Source organism: Diadema setosum, chromosome 4 (assembly GCF_964275005.1).
Source record: "Diadema setosum chromosome 4, eeDiaSeto1, whole genome shotgun sequence".
Lineage (NCBI taxonomy): Eukaryota > Metazoa > Echinodermata > Echinoidea > Diadematoida > Diadematidae > Diadema > Diadema setosum.
In genome coordinates, this window is record NC_092688.1 from 11,019,873 (window position 1) to 11,041,239 (window position 21,367).

The 21,367-nt window shown below is 39.2% G+C and overlaps 1 protein-coding gene across 1 annotated transcript in view; it reads right to left on the reverse strand.

The window, feature by feature from the left end:
* Window positions 1–12,091: 12,091 nt before the first annotated feature.
* The window catches only part of LOC140227605 (uncharacterized), a 39,017-nt gene continuing 29,741 nt past the window's right edge, over window positions 12,092–21,367 (reverse strand). The window contains exons 5-12 of the mRNA XM_072308021.1: window positions 20,504–20,712; window positions 19,542–19,693; window positions 18,249–18,611; window positions 17,075–17,417; window positions 16,222–16,385; window positions 15,062–15,232; window positions 13,766–13,916; window positions 12,092–13,374 (exon numbers count right to left, since the gene is read on the reverse strand). Coding sequence (XP_072164122.1) covers window positions 12,092–13,374; window positions 13,766–13,916; window positions 15,062–15,232; window positions 16,222–16,385; window positions 17,075–17,417; window positions 18,249–18,611; window positions 19,542–19,693; window positions 20,504–20,712 — 2,836 coding nt within the window. The remainder of the gene's footprint in view (window positions 13,375–13,765; window positions 13,917–15,061; window positions 15,233–16,221; window positions 16,386–17,074; window positions 17,418–18,248; window positions 18,612–19,541; window positions 19,694–20,503; window positions 20,713–21,367) is intronic.

The window sequence follows — 21,367 nt, forward strand, 5'->3', positions numbered from 1 at the left end:
ATGAACGCGACTGAACCCGAGCGAGCGGAGCGAGCGAAGGGGGAGGGGAGGGTGTGGGAGGGGGGTGTCCCCCCTCCCACGGTAAGAACTTTTTGCATTTTGATGTCGCAAATGGTGCAATTTGATGCATGTTTTTGCTCGTTCTATCGACGTGAAACAGTCCCACTTGTTTAAGGTAGCAGTATGTTTTGATGTAGATTATTATTGAACAATTTGCCTATAAAATGGTATAATTTAAACACACTTCTTATATTGATTCTTTGCACTGAATATCATGAACGCGACTGAACCCGAGCGAGCGGAGCGAGCGAAGGGGGAGGGGAGGGTGTGGGAGGGGGGTGTCCCCCCTCCCACGGGAAGAACTTTTTTGCATTTTGATGTCGCAAATGGTGCAATTTGATGCATGTTTTTGCTCGTTCTATCGACGAGAAGCAGTCCCACTTGTTTAAGGTAGCAGTATGTTTTGATGTAGATTATTATTGAACAATTTGCCTATAAAATGGTATAATTTAAACACACTTCTTATATTGATTCTTTGCACTGAATATCATGAACGCGACTGAACCCGAGCGAGCGGAGCGAGCGAAGGGGGAGGGGAGGGTGTGGGAGGGGGGTGTCCCCCCTCCCACGGTAAGAACTTTTTGCATTTTGATGTTGTAAATGGTGCAATTTGATGTATGTTTTTGCGCGTTTTATCGACAAGAAACAGTCCCACTTGTTTAAGGTAGCAGTATATTTTGATGTAGATTATTATTGAACAATTTGCCTATATTAATGGTACTTGTGTTAATTCTTTTCACCGAATATCATGAACGCGACTGAACCCGAGCGAGCGGAGCGAGCGAAGGAAGAGGGGAGGGTGTGGGAGGGGGGTGTCCCCCCTCCCACGGTAAGAACTTTTTGCATTTTGATGTTGCAAATGGTGCAATTTGATGCATGTTTTTGCGTGTTTTAACGAGTTGAAACAGTCCCACTTGTTTAAGGTTGCAGTATATTTTAGTGTAGATTATTATTGAACAATTTGCCTATAAAATGGTATATCATTTAAACAATCTTCTTGTATTAGTTCTTACACTGAATATCATGAACGCTGTCTGCAGTTCAGCAATCAAACAGAAAAAGCATGCACACGAGGGTGTGAATAGGGGCATATCCCCTCCCACACGAAGGTGATTTTGCGTTTTCAGACCTGAAATTCAGCGATCTTGTGCAGATTTTCGGTGCAATACTTTTTCATCGAAGTGTTAAAATCACGGAATTTAGCTCTTATTCCGAATGTGCACCATCTGTGTGTATGTATAAAGTCTAGTGAGGTAGAGCTTAGGGGAAGGGGGATTCCCCCTCCCGCTCGCGGAGCTTTTGCGTTTTTAGAATTGAAATAAAGCGATCTGGGTACAGCCACAGTCTACTTCTATGCATGGCGGAAGGGGGGGGGGGGGCGGGCGAGCAGGGAGAAGGCGTGGGCGAGTGTTATCTCCACCCTTCCCTTCCGATGGAGCTTTTGCCTTTTTAAGGTTGAAATTGAGATATCTCGTATACGCATATTTGATGGAATCAACATTTGGGAAATCACAAAAAAAAAAAAAATGATGGGGGGGGGGGCTGAGGGAGGAAAGGGTCGATTAAAAGGTGAAATTCCCCTTATACAAGAGGGAACCTTGAGTATTCGGAATATAAGTGATAAGTCTTGTGCACTCACAATTATTCATATTTTTTTTTTGTAAATCTAAAAAGTGTACTAAGCTAGGGAAAGAGGCACAGAGGGGGAGGGTTTGGGAGGGGGATACCCCCTCCCAAGCACGAGAGATTTTGCATATTTTGAATTGAAATTCAACGATCTGGTGCACACTTTGAGTGAAATATTCAAAAAAAATATCTTATTTGATGAAAGGTTGCAAAGGAGACCCGCTTCATGTGCAAGCATACAGTATACACGCATTTTTTTTCCGCCTCCCAAATCCCCGGTCCAAATCTTAGGGGGGGGGGGGGGGTGGGGGGGCGACCGCCCCCATCGCCCCCCCCCCCCCCTGGCTACGCCAGTGCTCACAACTCATAAATTATTCGTATAATATTTTATACCTTATGCCCGAATTGTAAACCTGTACCTGAATAATATCACAATTATGACAGAGTCCTCGTTGAACTGACAACAAAATCGTCTGTGAAGCTGTGAACTTTTGTTTTCATCAGTTGAACTAATCCATATTATAGCACATTACTGATTCCTTCTAAAACTAATGCATAATGTTTTCTATGACTTTCAAAGTTGTTGTTCATTTAATCTACTGCTTGGTTTATTTCAAAATTTCGTTTCTGCCTACGAGGGTTTGATGCGACCAACCTGCATTTAATTCAGTGACATACACTTCAGAGACATTTTCCCCACGTGTGATTTCTTTTGCTCGTCAAATCAAGAATTTCTCATTAAAGTAATATTTTTTTTTCAATTATCCTCTTTTCACAGGAAAGCGTGTTTGCCATTTTTTTTTTATGGGGGGGGGGGAGAATTTTCCTAAAAAAAGATTCTCAAACACTCTTCCCAACTTATCATGGTTTGTTTTTGTTTTTGTTTCATTTCCACCAGTTCCAAGAAGTTAAATCGTATCTGCAGTGTAGTCACCAACTTCGTTTAAATAGCCAGTAGTCATGTTTCTTACCCCATGCCCAGTATGTACAAGAAATGAATGATCAATCACGCACACAAGTAATACACCTGCGTGTTCTACTCTTTCTGGTTTGTTTTCGATTGTCATTCTGAGGCAGTACCCTATGATGTGTAAATTTCGTGAGCTTTTCAATAAGGGAGATAAGTATAAATGTAATCAAATGCACCAGTGCTTCTTGCAGACAAATCCAGCAATTTGGAATATCGTTACATGCATATGTGACTTTGTATACATATATATACTTTGGTATACATTATATAGGCACGACAATGTCGGACAAGCTTAATAATGCTTGATAAGAAAGACCTTTCGTTATGCGACTACATAATGATTATAAAGTGACTCAGTATATGAGTCAGGAATATTATTATATGAGAATATCATCACGTGTGATAACCCCCACGTGTTTTACTTGCCATGGATTCCGGTCTCAGGAAATGTCATTCATTTTATAGCAATTCCAAAGAAACCCTTTTGAATAATTGTTGAATTTTACGGATAAATAACGGAAATCACGAGGAATTTATGTTCGTTTCCGTCTCTGTTTCATGTCTATATACGTTATTAAAATTGCCTCTTGGTATTAACGTACTTTTTTTTTAAATTTTCGACAGTGCAATCTTATAACTAAATCAGAATTATGAAAGAATGATATTGACATTGTTCTATAGCAGTATATACCTGTAGACATCGTAGTTCTCCGCTTTGCATTGTGTTTCTCAACATAAACCAACGAGGCTCACGGAAATTAATCTCCAAGAAATCTCCCCAAATATGCCAGCAGTGACGTTGATACTTTAAACTATAATCAGAAAGCCAGTTCACCGAATGACTATGGAAAGTTGAACAGTCCTTCTTAAGTGCACATCATTGTTGGAAATATGAACATTCGATACTGCTTTTGTTTGCGCCTAATCAGAAGTGATCCAGTGTGCTGTCAATTAATGTACCCGAAACTTTACATTTTCATTTTGAAATGTAGTGTTCTCAGAGGTTAGACTTTCCATCTCATATTTTCAGTCGGTGAGGAATATCAAATTTTGACAGGTCATAAACCACATGAAATCTGCGAATGTCTTCTTTCCGATTCTGATTTTAACTACAAAATTTTACTACGCGAGTTTTACTGGTTCTGCGTCGCAAGGACACGTGAAATCATAACTATCATGCCGCTTAAAATCACTACATTTGTTACTGTTCATCGTCAACCTTTTTGGTATTGGGTATTTCCTGAAAGCATTTCCAGTCTTCTGTGAAAATATGAAGTTCGAAATTTTGTAATTAAGTGTTGTGTTGTGTTTGTATTGTGTTTGTGTTATTTTTTTGGTCAAATGACATTTAAAATGCTTTAAAAATTTTTCGTTATTTGTTCTATAAGTGTGTGTGTTCCTTTCCCGTTAGTTAAAAATAAAATGTTACAAGGCATAATGTTCAGAGGCCGTTGTACAAGTTTAGCGAATTGCTTATTTCTTTTATATACAAGTGGAGAAATAAAACTTACTGAAACTGAAACTCAGATTCGTTTATTCGAAAATGAAATTAGGTTTTGTAATTCGAAGGTTCGTCACTACGCACTCTTTTAACATTTCGGTTAAAGCTGATGAATTTAAAAACAGTGATTGTTGACATCATAACTATTTCATTTTTAGAATAACGAACCTTCGGAATAACAAACCTTATTTCACTTTCGGGCTATTCAACGAACCTTCAAAATAACGAAAATTTGCAGTAAATAACAAATGCATGGATTAGTAAACCCTATTCAATTTTTTTCCCGAAATAAAAAAACGTAATAAAAGGTATACGAAATTTGTGTGTTTCAGAAAAGACGTACCTTCGGAACAACAAACCTGATTTTATTTTCGTATTAACAAATCTTCAGATAACGAACATCACCGAGTGAAATATCTCAAAATATCGAACACTTATTTGTTTCATTTCCACCTGAGAAGATGGCTGGATAGCCCATATTCAGATGCAATAGCTGGATGTAAGGCGGGACCACTTCACCGGGTTAAACACCCTGCTCTTTGCGATGGATAAATGAAGCGGGATCTTTTACGTGTATAAGTTGTGACCCTCTCACACACGGGCCCTCAGTTTTATGTCCTATCCGAGGGATTGTTTTGGCTCTAAAAAACTAGATGAGACGGCATGATTACAAACAACGTTGCCCAGTGGGACCTGGGAATCGAACCGGGGTCCTTAGGATCGTGAGGCAGACGCGCTACCAACTGAGCTAACTCACTAGGTCCTTACCGTCCACTCTGTTTTCGCATCTGAGACTGTGCCCAATATATATATATATATATATATATATATATATATATATATATATATATATATATATATAATTCGTTTTGATTAATCCATATTTATCAAAACAAAAATCACATAAGGTGTGTGAATTTCCCATCTTGGTCGATTTCTATTTCATTCCAACACTGGTCATACAAACAGTAGTTGACGAGACTCGTGGTTTCCGACCTAAACCTCAAACTGCAACTGCTACATCCTCCTTTAAGAGACATTCATGCATACACGACATAGATTAAACAAAAGCAACAATAAAAAAAAAAAAGCCTTGTTAATTTTTTCTGTATCTAGTCACACCTTTTGGAGCCATTAAACACTCTCCAGTGGGTTTCTAAATAATAATAATAATAATAATAATAATAATAATAATAATAATAATAATAATGATGATAATAATAACAATAATAATAAGAATAATAAGAATAAGAATAATAATGATAATAATAATGATAATAATAATAATAATAATAATAATAATAATAATAATAATTATTATTATTATTATTATTATTATTATTATTATTATTATTATTATAATGATAATAATAGTGGCTACTTGTATAGCGCACAGGTCCACCTTTCAGTGCTCATGGCACTTCAAAAATGAAAAGATAGATATATACATGCATATATACAGGTTAAAACGTGACAACAAAGAAGAAAATGGCAAACAACAAACAAACACATACCAACAACATACACCAAATAAAGAATACAATTGTCCCGAATATTAATGGCAGCACTTGCAGTCCTCAGTGCGAGAGGAACACATACTATATTAAAGCTGCAATATTTTTCTTTATAATGGCGAGAGATTTGCCATGATATAACAAATTAATCATGGGCAGTACCTACTGAATATATGAAATGTAAGTATAGTTTTAACAAAATGTTAAATACGTCGTTTAGTCGTGAATTCTTACCGTCCATCGTACTGTCGGTCCTCTGAAAACCGCTAAAGATGTTAAGTACCTCAACGTGTGTCCAGTATCACGTAAACTTTTAAACTGTCGTCAGTGAAACAGCGAACAATTCTACACACATCTGAGTATGCAGAAGTCCAAGTTGCTCTTTTGAAAATAGACGCGGATTATCGAAGATGAAAGATACTCGGCAACATCTATACCCTCTGTCGCTGGATAATTACACGACGTGTTCACGTTTTACAGTAGCGCTCGTGATCTCCCTGAATCAACTATCAAACTAAATCAAGGAAGCAGCTTTATTTATTGGAATGAGGAGCAAGAGAGAAGATGCAAAAACTGATTCGATTTATAGACATGAGCACGCATGCGCATAGAAACTTAAATAAAAGGAGGAAATGACGATATGTTAATCTTTTTAAAGTGCTTTCTACAACTTCCTCCCGCTAAAAAGGAGCTTGGTGGATATCAGGGTCCGCGGAACACTGTTTAGGTTCAAAGGTCAATCTCAGGGCAAGACTATCATAGACTCAGGGTTTGTGGTCATTTTCTTTCGTTGTCATTGTTTGCTTACAGCATATGAAAAAAAAATGTGTGTGTGTGTATGTGTGTGTGTGTGTGTGTGTGTGTGTGTTTGGGGGGGGGGGGGGCTGCAGAAGATTCATAGGTTGGGAATTGATGTGGGTGAATAGTCCCAAGAACATGAACCCATTTTTTTTTGGGGGGGGGGGGGTGGGGGTCTGAGGAAAGAGGATTTGAGGGTTTTCGGTCCCACCTCCCTGCTTGTACATCTTGGACAATGGTTAAGAGGGACATTATGAGGAAATGAAAAAACAAATCCTGTCCAAGGATAGGACAGTTTGCAGGACTTACGCTCTGCTCTTTAACACTCTATTCCTTCATCAAAACATTTACTTTCTTTTTTCATTTTGATACAATGTCAAAGTGTGCATTGTTCTTCAGGTTTTTGTTGTTGTTGTTGTCGCTAAACAGAAGTATCATTAGTACATATATTTTGTACTGAGTATTCAATTATTTAAAGTTAAATTGGTTGATGTATCATCTTGTATTATGCATTTCCTTTTAGTGATGATGAAAACAAAAAATAATAATGATTGAATCGAACTCAGACATCTTGTTTGTAAGTGCAGGAGTTCAACAATGTCTAGAGGAGAAAATTATGCTTAAATGTGAAAAGAATTTAGTAGTTTATACATGCACCATGGACTTTCAAAAATCATATGATTTATTTCAACGTACGAGCACTGTCCTAACGGTGGATTGTACTCATATTATGGTCTTTATCTACATCAAACCTTGAATTTGTCATCAAGGGACAAAATTTAGCCATGGTTGATTAGAACAGCCTCAAAAAGAATATCATTGCGTGAAACCAACGGCCTTTCTTGGTTATTATGCAAGTAAAAATGAGTAAGTTCAGATAATGATTTATAACACATTTAGAAGAAAGCAACTAGACGCAATGTTTGCCAATCAACTTATCTATAAACTATATTTCTTTCCGAGAAGGAAGTCATGACAAAAATGATAAATCTATTTTTATTTAGTCGAAAAAAGAAGATAATGCTCGTTCTAACACAGCCCATCCTCTGCCAATTTGAAAAGGCGGGATGGAAACACGATTGTTTCCCTATAGTAAATCATAAAATCGAAATCTGACACTCTATTGTCAACTGAAACAGAACATAAAGAGAAAAAAGGATTTGTTTGATCTTGAATGTCATTCTTGAAAGCAGCAATCTCTAGTACTGCTGTTTATGTACATTTAATATGTTACATAATTACGTGCTCAGAATGTATGTCCAGAATGATTGATAGAAAAACACTGATCTCTCAGAATGCAGTATAAGTTTTTGAATAGTTTGATATCTTCTTTTTTTTTTTATAGCAAATTATTGTATATGGGAAGAGATTACAAAGGATTGTTCCTCTTGCCGCCAGTAAATAAGGCCCAAAATATACAAATTAACGAGCTCGGACAAATGTATTTCACAATCTACACATGGTCTAGTACAGGATATAACAAATAACAGAATTGTGTTCTTTCAATCTTGTCACGTTGCCATAAAAATGATCATTCAGTATATTGACCCGGTGAAAAACATTCGCTCGTTTTCACCGAAAACAAATCCTGTACTTTCCCTTTTCTTAATTGTTTTAATCAAGTTTGAAATGGAAGTATACTTTCTTTTCCTGAAATGACATATAATATGCGGTGGGAAAGCAGGAAATTGTGTGTGTGTGTGTGTGTGTTCTTATCAGTTGTTATCATCATATTTTCCTGAAAATTATCGAAGAGGGCAAAGGGAGATAGTTTTGTTTACACCTTTTTCTTTCCATCTTTCATCATTTAAAGCAAAAGTGAAACTCGTGTGGGCTAACCGTCTTTTCTCTATATTGTAAAGTATATCCGTGTAATTTTAGCCCTTGTAAAGGTGACCGAGATCGAGAAGTCTATATACTTCCTCAATTAATAGAGACACAACTTAAGCTCTGGATGATTGACAAAAAGTTTGTTTTCAAAACGAAAAGTACACAAGCGGAATACTGAACAATATCTCAGTCGAGAGTGTTTTTATAATATTTACAACTGAAGACAAGACGGATGTCTTTGAATGTGTTATGATACATAGGGCCTCTTAAGGATTTAACTTCCATCTTCCGTGGCCAGTATTTAAATAACTACCAATCGGCTTGCCAATGATTGCAGAATAGTTCTAGTTTGTTTGTTTCAGGTGTGGGGAAGTTGGATGAGGTTGCCTAAAATTGACAACGCGGCTCGAAAGGCACAAGTCCTGAAGTCACCAAACCATACAACAGTATTTCTTTTTTTTTTTCGTTTTCAGAAAAGCACACCGATGCAATAAGACGACATAGAGAGACCTTGTTAGAGCAGTATATTAAAATTCTTTATTTTAAAGCAATCAAAAGTGAAACATTTACGTTCCATCAAAAAACTGCACAAAAAGATATGATTTTAGAAAGATTACGCAATATAGTGGCTATACACTATTTACTTCATTGTCAGGTTCCAAGAGGCAGTATTATATATTGCATATGGTGCCCTAACCTTTCTATCATAGTGATATAACATCTCTGTGTTATATAAACTTATCAGTGATATAAATATATCTTATTCAATTGTCTCTTTCATTGTACTTATAATTTGAAACAATCATATCTGAGATTCAGGATCACATCAGATCGTATATCAGAATTTATGAGCTATTATAATCATACTTAATGCGTATGTGGTAATGACCGCTTACCTGGCTTTCACATTATGCATATCATTTCAACACATATAGGTGAAATCGAAATTGAGAAAGTACATCGAAAGTGATCCGATTTGCCGATTGCACATAACCCCCGTATTTTTTTACCCTCTCGTATCAAATAACTCCATCCGTTTTCCTTCAGTTATATATCTCAGTTGTATTGCAACATACAATCAACTTGAGCATGGAGAATATCATTGTACATTACAACAAACAGTAACAATAACATACACGATTCTCAATCGTGTAAAGACTACAATATCACCTCTACGTGGATTTTTTGCTACCGATTTGAAAGTCAGAGTTGGCAATCCTTTACCATGTTTAACAGTCTTAAAGTTGAATTCCGGACCAGTTAAAATTTATTCTGATAAGATAGAGTAACATTTTAAAAACACAACAGTAATAAAAAAGGGGAAGTTATGAATTTATATACTTTTTACAATTTTTCTAAAAAAGATCTCGAACATTTAATAACTATGAATATTCAAAAAGAAAGACGTACAGATCTGAGGATATATCTGAGGCTATATAATTGTGAAACATTATGTTATTCGTTGATGAATCACTTCAATGTAATCACTTAAATAAAAATAATCTGCATCAGGTTTTCAGACTGGAGCAAAACAGCCTTGAAATTTCAAATTATTTCATACAAACCATATGGCTAGTTGGGAGGCGATTACATCATCAACTTACTCATTTGCATATTCATATTGACTGCTCAGGAAGTGTCTTGTAAAAAATTAACGAAATTGCACAATTTATTCTTCCAAAATTTCTATCCGATTTTGGTGAAATTTTAATTGTTGCACTTATAAAGTCTTAGTCTTTCTTTTCAGACTAACTTTAAACTGTCCCCAAACTTCCCTCTAAAGGTACCATTGTGCTATCAACAATAAAAACAACAACAGTAACAAAGCACGAGGGGTAACTACTCTCTAACTTTGCAAAATAAATGCACAGGTTCGGGCATTTAATGTAATGAAAGGTATTTTATTTGTTGTTATTTTTTCTCGATATTACAGTATAATCTTCTTCGAAGTAATTGCGCCAGTTGAAAAGTGACGTCATGAAAGAAAGTCTTGTGTAGAGCAATGACGCGATTAAGGCAGTGATACTTAAAGACACAACCTGGACCATAACAATAATGGCTGATACCAATTCATATTCCTGAAGCTCTAAGCGTCGTTGAACAGGGATATAAAAGGGTCAAGAATTTAGAGGTCAATATTTAGAAAAAAAGATACACCTTAGAATACATGCAGTCTCTCATTTATAACCGACTGTGTGTGCCACGTTTATTTCATGTCTATAAGTATGTTTGTGTGTATGTGTGTGTGTGTGTGTGTGAATTTGTGGAAATTTGACTCACTGCAACAGAACGGGTTAACCCTTCCTGTGCCAATGGGTCAAATGTATACAAATTTCACACACACACACACACACACACACACACACAAACCCATGGACAGGTGATTAATTTGACATACAGAGGGTTTATGAATTAAAGAAGCTCAACATGATCAAGGGTCTAAGAAATTCAGAGTCATTGTAATATACTGCACGAAAAGATATCACACACAACAAATGTATTGATGCCGGCAGTAAATGGTAATACCCGATAGGTTAAATGATGGCATTTGGTTCGATATCTTAAGGGAGGGAAAGGTCATCAAAATAATGATATGACGGTTGCATTGATTTAAAGCTCGTTATGCATTTAAAGGTGAAATTTCCTCCGTAATCTGTCACAGATGAATGACTCCCAAGAAAATTTTAGTTGAAGAATGACATATCTATCAAGAGTGGTGAACAAAATTCCTGCTTACGACATTGTAGGTAGAACCGCTTTAACTTTTGATCATAACAGAAATCCTCTCCGTCTGATGAATGACATCATCTCACACTACGACACTGGAAGATACTTGGCCTACCTCTTAAAGGGGCATTCCAGACGATTTCCATAATTTCACATCATGAAGTACATAAATCGACAGCTCAAAGTATAGATTTGTGGAATTTATTGTGGTCATTGAGTAGAGAAACCAATACTCTGAAGAACCTTAAAGTGAAAACAAAGTTTTGGTAAGGGTTTGAAAATCCGTCTGGCACCATTTCAAATTTGCTTGCAATATATCGAAAGAGTCTACAAAGAAACTTGCCTGGCCGCACATTTCCTAGGCATACGTTCTTATTTGGGAGCGAAATTTGACAACTTTTGCAGGCGTACCAGAACTATGTTTTGGCTTTAAACTAATTACTCTGGACAATGATGATGCCATGTAGAAGGCTCACATAATATTTCGGAAATGTAGCACTGTATTTCCATTAATATACAGCTTGATTAACAAGTTCATCTGTGTATAATCTATGTATACCTTCTTCTTTTGCTCTGCTTCCTCGAGCACAACCTCATGCATTCCTATGGTGAGGCTGCCATGTCATCATCCCTGTTCATTGCATTTTGTTATAAAGTTTGAAAACATTCTTATTCTTTATCCCAATCACTATAAATTATGAAAATCTGTACTCAGTATAACTAATTTAGGCTTGTTCAAATGTAAAAGTCTGAAAATCATCCAGAGGTCTCCTTTAATCTATTGACGATTAATCGTAGGACCAATGGAGCATATGACAAACCTAAAGTCTAAAAGACAAACCTTAAGTCGTATAGAGTCCATAGAGCCCGTGGCAGGGTCTCAGAACACGAAAAATTGTCAAAAAAAAAACTGTCTGGACACGACAACCTGCAGAGTCATTCAGGGTCTGGGTAGTTCTCTACAGCATTACCATTTGATCGTCCTTGAATGGAGAATATGTAGGACATTTTGAAACTTTCAGCTCTTGTATTCATCACGTCTTTACCACAAGAACACATTGTGCTTTATAGCTTATGTTCATCTTCGAGTGGTACTTTTCCCAACTCAATGCCGCCGTCGCATATCGAGCACATGCCGTTGAGGGCGCGCGCGCACTCTTCGCAGTACATTCCCTCGCAGTCTTGGTCGGAACAGAAGACCAGCAGCCCGTCATCAGGGCTGAGGCACCCCAGACATTGTCTCTGCTTGGCTCCACACATGATGAATAACCCCTTGCAACATGGGTACTTCCTCATCAAGTAGGCCGAGATACTGATGCGATTGCTGGCGTCCTGTTCCTTCTTGTTGATCCGAACTTTGTCACGGAGCATCCTCAGAAGGGTTTGACGCTTCTGCAAGGTATGACCGTACAGGTAGGCGATTCGCTCCACCTCTCTCTCCGGGTAGTAGTAGGCGGCAATGTAGCGGAGCAGCCGCTGGGCATAGGCCTGAGAGAGTACCATGAGGATTGTAAAGATGTACATGACGCTAATAGTTATGGCGAGTTGATGATTGGGCTTAACAGGTTCAGGAAGGCAAATGGTCGTATCGAGTGATGTATTGAAAGCGGTCGTTGCCTGGAAGCCCTCGTTGAAAAGCACACGGACAAGTTCAGCTACAACACCATTTCCTTCGATTTCGACATCAGAGCCGAGTTCGCCTGATGTCTCGATCTGGACATCTCCGTGCTCCTGGATCTTCTGCAACAGCCAGTACAGACCAAAATCGACGAACATTACCAAGCCGGCGATAATGGAGTGGAAAATGACAGTGGATAGACCAAACTTAAAGTAGCCCTTCTCAGACTGGCATAGGCGCAGTGACGTCACATCAATCAACCGAGTGCGTTCGTTCTTTTTAAGAGGGAGGATGCTTGGCACTCCGCGCTCTTTTCGACTGGCGTCGAGCTTCTTAAACTGCGCAGTGATATACTGATTATCAAACGAATCCTTGGTACGATAGCTGGAGTGATACATGTAAGACTTGATGCACAGCCAGACGAAAGACAGTGCCAGGATCTTGTCGGAGTAGAGCAGGACCAGTTCCACATAGCTATATGCTTGGTCCAATTCTTCCTTGATGGCTTCCTGAATGTGTTCAGCTGTAGTGCTGCTGTTGAGGCGTCTTTCGTAGTAGCGGGAAAAGTCAACGTCCGCGTCGAAGGTGTCGATGATACTCTGCATTGCCGTACGCGTACCGCTGAGGGCATCGTTGACGGCGTTGTCGATGTAGGCTGGAGCCTGACAGATACCACCGACATTCAGGAGACTACAGACGCCGCTTGCCTTGAAGACGTCACAAACTTGGCCTGGTTAAAGAGAACGGTAAGCACGTGAAAGAATGTGGCGAAAGCGAAGAGGGGTGGGAGAAAACCCTTCTAGACAGCTATGAACACAGTTTCCTCGGTCTTGCGATCTTATAAATGGGAATGACACATTGCATGTGCCGTTACTGCTAGAGGCCATTACAAATTTACCCAAGAATTTCATGCTTTCAGATCTCTATCACGTTAAGTCATATTTCCTGATGGTCTTCTCTTTGTACATGCAACGAAAGTACCGCGGGGGAATGTTTATTTCCTGATTATTGAATTATGATTTGGGCAATCATCAGAAAAGTATCGCCAGCATATCGGAAGTATAGTGTATTATGAACAATGACAGATCGAGAATGCCTGTCACTGAGATGGCTGTTCTTACCAATCATCTGGAGGGGATTCGGAACGTTCGTCTTCATGAATTCCTGGCAGTCGTAGTAGACACGGTTCAGGTTGGACGTGCAGCTCCGGCCGGCCGAACCTATGATATCATTGCACGCGTCTGCTGCGCGTCCCAATTCACGTCCGGCATTCTGCATGTAGAATAAAATAGAGAATGAGCGTAAGGATGATAATGATAATAATCCATGTAATAACAACGATTATGATGATTAGGTAGTTACAGGCAGGCATTGAGCAGGCCTCGAACTCAAAATTTTAGTTTGAGAGTCCAGAGGCCTAACCACGAGGCCACAGTACTACCACGATCAATTCTGGTTAGTATTCTCGCTGACAAGTCGTATTTTAATTTAGGACAAACAGTTTTTGTGTTATGGGACAGAGTGAATACAAACAGAAATCCACCATTTTTATTTACCATACAATATACGCAAATATAGAACTGTTCGCCCACACGCTATTAAAGGTTTTTCAAAGTCTTAAGGCCTTGTCACACCTTTCCGGGGAAGCATTGCGTGCTACTTGCGAAGAACATTTTTTTTACTACCCGGGGGTCCCCGCAGCTGACCCGCACATGACAGTACCCAGCACGTCTCTCACCCGTAGTTACCCGGAGTTGCTCACACAAGTCCTATTCACCCGTAGCCAAGTTTAGGCCCTGTCACACCTTTCCGGGCAAGCTAGGCGGGCTTGTTGCGTGTGGGGATTTTCCAGCACGCAGGACAATTTTAGCAGGCGGACAAGGATTTGGGCAAGTTTAGCTTACCTGCTGGACCCGTGCTACTTACGTTCTACTTCCGTGTGACCTGCTTGTGAGGCGCATGGGTGGGGAATGAGGCCTGACAACTCGGTGAAGAAAGGATCCTTTGAAGGAATGGCAAAAGTCCCACAGAATGACATATCTTGGCCCCATACGGCAACTGCAAAGTACCTGCGTGGGAGTTGCCTGCGAGGTGCTGCCGCTAAGGGCCTCCTACTGGCGTTCTGCGTGGACCTCTGCGGGCAATCCCCAGAAAAAAAAAGAAGTTTTGTTCATGCTCAAAACTTGGCTGCGGGTAAATCAGACTTGCGTGCGCACCTCCGAGCAACTACGGGCGAGATACGCGCTAGGGACTTTCAGGTGCGGACCAACTGCTGAGAGGTCCGGGTTACAATTTTTTTCCCCCGCAAGTCAACCCCCAAGGCTTCCCAAGACACGATGTGACAAGGCCTTGAGCACGTTCAAAACTTGTTCCTGGTGAGTCGCGGGCGGAAATCTGAATAGATCTGCGATACTTACAGCCAAGCCATCATTGAGCATACCAAGGCCCTCTTCCACTGGCTCGAATACTTTCCCGACTTCTCTCACGGCGTCCTGAATGTTGTCGATGCTCCCCAGTATTCCCTGTACGTAATTGTCGAGAACTCGCTGGGCTGCCTCTTGGATCTCACGCGACTGGTTGTAAGCGAGCTGGGGAGCAGCGAAAGATGCGACAGATTGTTCGATTATACCACACACTAAAGTCAAACACACTATATCCCAAAATAAAAATGAAATATAAGATCTATCACACGTTCCAATTCAAAATTAATTTACCCGTGGCAAATTCATCCGAGAATAATTATTACTTCGGTATATCACATAACACGACTTACCAGATCTGATCAGTAAGGTATTTGTTCTAAACTTTAAAAAAAAAAAAAACCCACACATAACAAAAAAACAAACAAACAAACAACAGCAACAAGGTTGTTTACACATTATGTTGATCTGATTATACATACGTGGCTGAAGTTTGGATTACCTTAAAGATGGCAAATTTATCAATGATAAATACTAACATTTAAGGCTCTCAAGGACCATGATGTCAGTCACATCGACTTAACTTTACAGTTACAGACTATTTCGAACTCCACTGTGAAGAACATACTGTTGAATGAAGCTGATAAATCAAGTGAAATTGAGGATCATAATTTCACGTGGGATCAACGATATTGACTTGCATTCTGTTCAAAACCTACAAAGATAAAGCCACACACAATAAGCATAAAGCGGCAGTTGGGTAAGGTTCGTTTTTCCGAAAGACAACAACTCCCTAAAGGCCCTACCTAGATATTCGTTACTCCCAAAATGAAATAAGGTTTGTTAATCCGAAAATTTGTGGCGTTATTCTGAATGTTCATTGTTCCGAATGTCTGTGACTCTGATTATGAAATAATGGTTCGGTATTCCGAAGGTTTGTTCATCCGAAAATGAAATAAGGTTCGTGAATTCGAAAACGCAAAGAAGGTGCGTACTAACAAATTGGAATTACGAACCTTATTATTTTCATGTTTATATTCGCAAATCTTCGGAATAAAGAACATTCGGAATAACAAACCTATTTATTTTCTTTTTCAGATTGACGAACGGTCGGAGTAACCGCCGCAATTATGTGAAACACAGCATCATAGCCTCACCTCTGCACTACAGCTCATAGAGTCAGACACTTCATTGGCATTGATGTAGATGTTGTGAACAGGACCTCGGAGCAGAAGGGCCACGATGAAGGCGAGAAATGCAGCCCGCCCCCTTGAGGTACAGATCGTAGGTACCATGAGCGCAGCCACGCATCTGGCACGCACTGCAGTGATAGAAGGTTAACGTTCCAGTGGGGGAAAGTTATATTACTAGCGGTTACCATGAGAAGGAATAGTCTTTAAAGACATTGACTACTACGCGTAAAAGAGCAAACAACATCATACACATTTTCAGAACAGACTTCTGTTCTTCCTTTAACTTGTAGCACATTTTGAAAAAAAGAATGACCCCACGAATTGATTTGATTTGATTTGATTTGATTTGAAAGGTTTTTATTGATCAATATCCATCGCAGCCCGGAGGCTGAATTACAGACATTGTTAACAAAAAAACATGAATACATTAAAAATACACACAGGATACAGCGTAATAATAAAATAAAAAAATACATAGAACGACAAAAATCAATCTTATTCATCCTAACCATTGCACAATGAGATCAACCTATGATACAAAACAAACACAAATACTACGATATAATGTCTAATATCGCTGTTCTCAATATTATGATTAAATTGATTTCATGGTAATTGCGTATGCCGGTCATTTATACTTATTGATGCATATGTTGTTAAACGGCGCAAATCAACACATTTACAGCTGAAATCAATAATTCAACAATAAATATTGGTATTCAGTCAACAAGCTCTCGATATTCATCAGAACGCGTGCACGGTAGTATTAATGAGACAATGTAAAAAAACAAACAAACAAAGAAATAAGATATTTCACCTGTGAAAGCAAGGCACAAGCTCATGAAGATGGTGCTAATGGCTGTGATGATAAGGGCAGCGTATAGGCCGTAAGCCAGACCGTAGTAGAGACCAAGGAACAGAAGCCCGCCAAGGATGATGCCCACCAGAAACCCGACCACGCCCTTCAGTTTCTTGTGCGTGCCGCGATCACTCAGTAGGATGTCATTGAGGAGTTCGCTGCTTGCGACGAGGTTTTTGGGCATTGACACGAGACTACTGAGAGAGCTCTTATTTCGACGTCGTGGATGACGTCGGGTGGGTGAGTTGCCCGCAGAGGGAGGCGGTGATGGCGACGTACCCCCATTTGAAAAGACCGAACTCTGGGGAGGTGGGAGAAGGAATAAAGGACACGTTGAAACAAGAAACTGTCACCTATTGAAATTAGCAGCAAAGGAAGTACACCAGGTTTAGCATGATTCAAGTTATTAATTCAGAGGAAGATATGGTTGTCAAACGTCTCTTGGACTGAGCTGCTTATTCAGATGAAAAGTATATTAGACACTGAAGTACCTGGCACTTCAGTCTAGTCTTTGCATTACACCGTCACGGCAGCAAAACTTTGAAGGACACTAGAACTTTAGTGTTCTCCTTTTGCCGTATTTGAGGAGTTTTACAATATCAATGTGCCTTCAGTGGACATTGAAATTACTGTGTAATTATTGTACGTTGGTATTACCAAATGCATTTATGTCGGCATGTTCCAGCCCGAAAGGAAAAAAAAAAAGGTGTGACTTAACAGTGTTTAAAAATACTTTAACCGTTTTTATGCCAATGTGTTAAATATGCCAAATTTTAAAAAATAAATCTGTTGACATATAATTAATTTGGCACGGTGAGGGTTAAAAGCTACGAATCGTAACACTCGATACTGCGTGGAGAAGAGGTGTTGACGCTGGTCATTTGGCAGTTTGGCGGAACCCCATTTCCGCCATAGTTGTGGCAGTCAGTCTGAATTTCTGGGTGTGTGTTTGATTATGTATGTGTGTTTAATACGAATGCCTACTTTTGAGTCACTGAAAACTGTTTTCACCTCGTGAGTAGCCTAAATAAACGGATCGTTACATTCAATGACTCTGTTTTGTAGACATTTTAAGACATTTCCCTGAAATTCAGGGAAACATTTGTTACTATCCTATACCCTAGAGAGTTACCTTGGTCGAGAGTGGAGAATAAGTTGGAGGCGAATCAGTTCCATCGTATCCGGATTTCTGTCTAACCATGTCAATTTTCAAAGAGTTTTCGGCCTGATTCAGGCCATTGGACTTGTCACCGTCCATGGAGGCTTCCCTTTTCTTTACTGGTGTGGACACATTCTTGATGGCGTTGTCTACTAGGAGCGACCGTAGCAATTCTTCGCGGAGCGTTTCGCGCCTCTTCTCGCCCGGAGCAGACGACCCCGTTGGTGCGGGAGTCTTACTGTGCAACGACGAATTGGAGTCACTGAGAAGACTGGCCATGCGTCCAGCAGGTGCTGACTGGCGATTCCGACGCTTTTGGATGCCCTTGCCGGGAACCTATATATTTCATAGATTGAAATTGTGGAAACGATCAAGCTTAAGGTGATTTTCCATTTGTAATAGTATCACATAATCTTTCTACCTCTTCAGGGAAGAGTAGGTTATTCGCAAAATACTTAGATCACAAATCCTAAAGACACTATGGATCTGATGAATGGAATGCTCTTTATAGTCATCTGAAGCTATTCATATCCTTCTTTAAATCCTTTAAAAGAAAATTGAAGTAGATTATAATAGACAAATGTTGTTTATTGTATGAATAACCATATATTTATCATGAATATATTGAAATGTAGTGTAATATCAATAACTTCGACAAAAACGTATATTCATGTTAATTTAATGGTCCCTTTAAACATAATCATACTTTCTAAAAGTAAAATCAAGCCATTCCATTATGACTCCGGTCCTTCCTACCCCCCCCCCCCGCACATGCACCTTTCACCCTCTTTTTCGTGAGTAATTCCTTGAGAATGAATTTCTAGTCGTATTGTCAAAAGGCTGTCATCTCATCAAGCATTGTTACTGATCACGCATGTTTGTCATTGTTTGTTGTAACGGCCCCTGCAACGTGAAGCATGTCATGGAAGTAAAAATGCAACAATTTACTGTGCTTTGTATTCAAATAATTTACAGAGTTTGTCTATAAAACTTGAATAGGAATATCTGTTTCGTTGTTGTATTTTCGTTCGTATATTGTATTATTGAGAAAAAAATAATTGCAGAAATAAACATGAAATTCAAATTCAAATTGAAAATGGAACATAAACGTACACTCTAAAAGTACACCAATTAACATTAACCTAAGTTATAGAGAAGATCAAACGTGACATATTAAGTTAAACATTACATCTTTCTCCTTAACATACATATTGCCACATTATCAAGTGACAGAAGGCTGCATGCATTGATCTCGATTTCACTCACCGTCGGTATGTCTTGCCCAACTTTCGACGTCGAGCCCGATCTCGGACGACGGGGAACTGACGGCAGAGGTCTCCGTTTCGCCCCTGGCATCGACCCACTGCTCATAGAACGAGGTCGACGGCCACCGACATTCCTCTGGGCGTCGATGATTTCTGCGACAATAAAGAGCAGAGAATTCGGCGATAAAGGCTGGTCGCGCTCGAAGTGAATCGGCTCTCTTTTCTTTGATTTCCTATCAACATATCTCTTCGGGGCCAACATATATTGTGTGACTTGAAAGTACTTCATTTCATCGCATTGAGTGACCTTAATACACTTGGAGCATTATAAAACAGGAGGAAGAAAATCGTACACGACATCAAACAAGCAAATATTTACATAATCATCCTGGGGAATGCTGTAATAGGTGAGTAAGGACATTTTGTACACTAATTGACAATATCTAATTTTGAACATGCATTTCTGAATGTAAGAATACACAATCTTACGCCTTCTCATAAGAACACATGGTTTTTATTCATCTTTCGTTTTGTTTTGTTTTGTTTTCTAAACTGTCTTTTTCTAACAGTTTCTTTTACATTATCACTGAGGCATATGGATCCTGAGCAAAGTCATAAACATTACACTTAACTCAATGAGGATAACTGCAATAAAGCGCGGTGTCAATTTAAAGGATCGGATATTGAAATTGCGCAGACAAGCTTACAAGCTATAAAACTCTTGATTTTTGAACAAATATTAATATTTCTAATTTTCAGTCAAATCACTTTATTTCACAGATTTCTCAATTTCTCGATTTAAATCGTCTATCTCTTACATTCACAGAGTTATTACTTTTGTTTAACTGCACAGGCCCAACACCCTTTACTCTTTGGGGCTTTGGCTTCTTCTACAGCTGGGGCCAAATATTCTCGACAACAACAGTATTATAATTACATAACATAAATATCATTGGCACTAACCATCTTCTGTAATGATGTGGTAGCTCTCTTTATCGACCACGGTGTTCTGGGAGGGTGGCGGAAGAGGAGGTTTATTGGGGGTCTTGATGGGGGTTCTGAGTGGCGAGCTGACCGGGCTGCTTTCCGGGGTAACCACGTCCGTGCCGGATGAGAGACGGTCCTGATGCTTGTTGGAATTTTTCTGCTTCGCCAGTCGTTCCACGGGCGACCTGCATGGAAGAAGATAATTGCTTTCGTTGTAGATTCAGAGCAGACCATTCGAGTTCCGAAGTCGTGGACTATACCAGAACAATCTGAACCAGTGTAAAGTTGTAGCAATGAAACGGCTAAATCATATCTCCGCTTTACAAATCCCAAATGTTTCTTCCGCTCTTCCGCTCTTCTGTGAAACACAATTTTTAAACTGACACATTATAAAGGATGATTTTGAAAGCAACCATGTGGATCGAGATACACGAAGACAAAAGTGACGAAGATGACCATGATCATCAAAATCAAATCAAATCAAAACCAGATCAAATCATGACAATGATTAGACAGGGTAACAGATCTTTCTCTTTCACGGTATCAAGTATGTTAGAAGTTTTCTGCCCAGGTTAATAGCCAAATTTTGCTTATACTCCGAGACGACGGTTTATGGAAGATACGTCTGAACCGAAATGGCTTTAGACGAGTAAATGAGTCTTTTAATATAGGTGTCCCAAGCGACCTAGGTAGTCGTGTCAAGGAGAATAATATAGAATTGGCTCGTTGCTCTCTCTCTCTGTCAAGGCGTGTTGCATGTCTACAAGAATATTTCCCCCACATGTGACGGAGTGTCGACCTTATCACTGCAAAATGTGGACTTCTTGAAAGAAGTTCTTG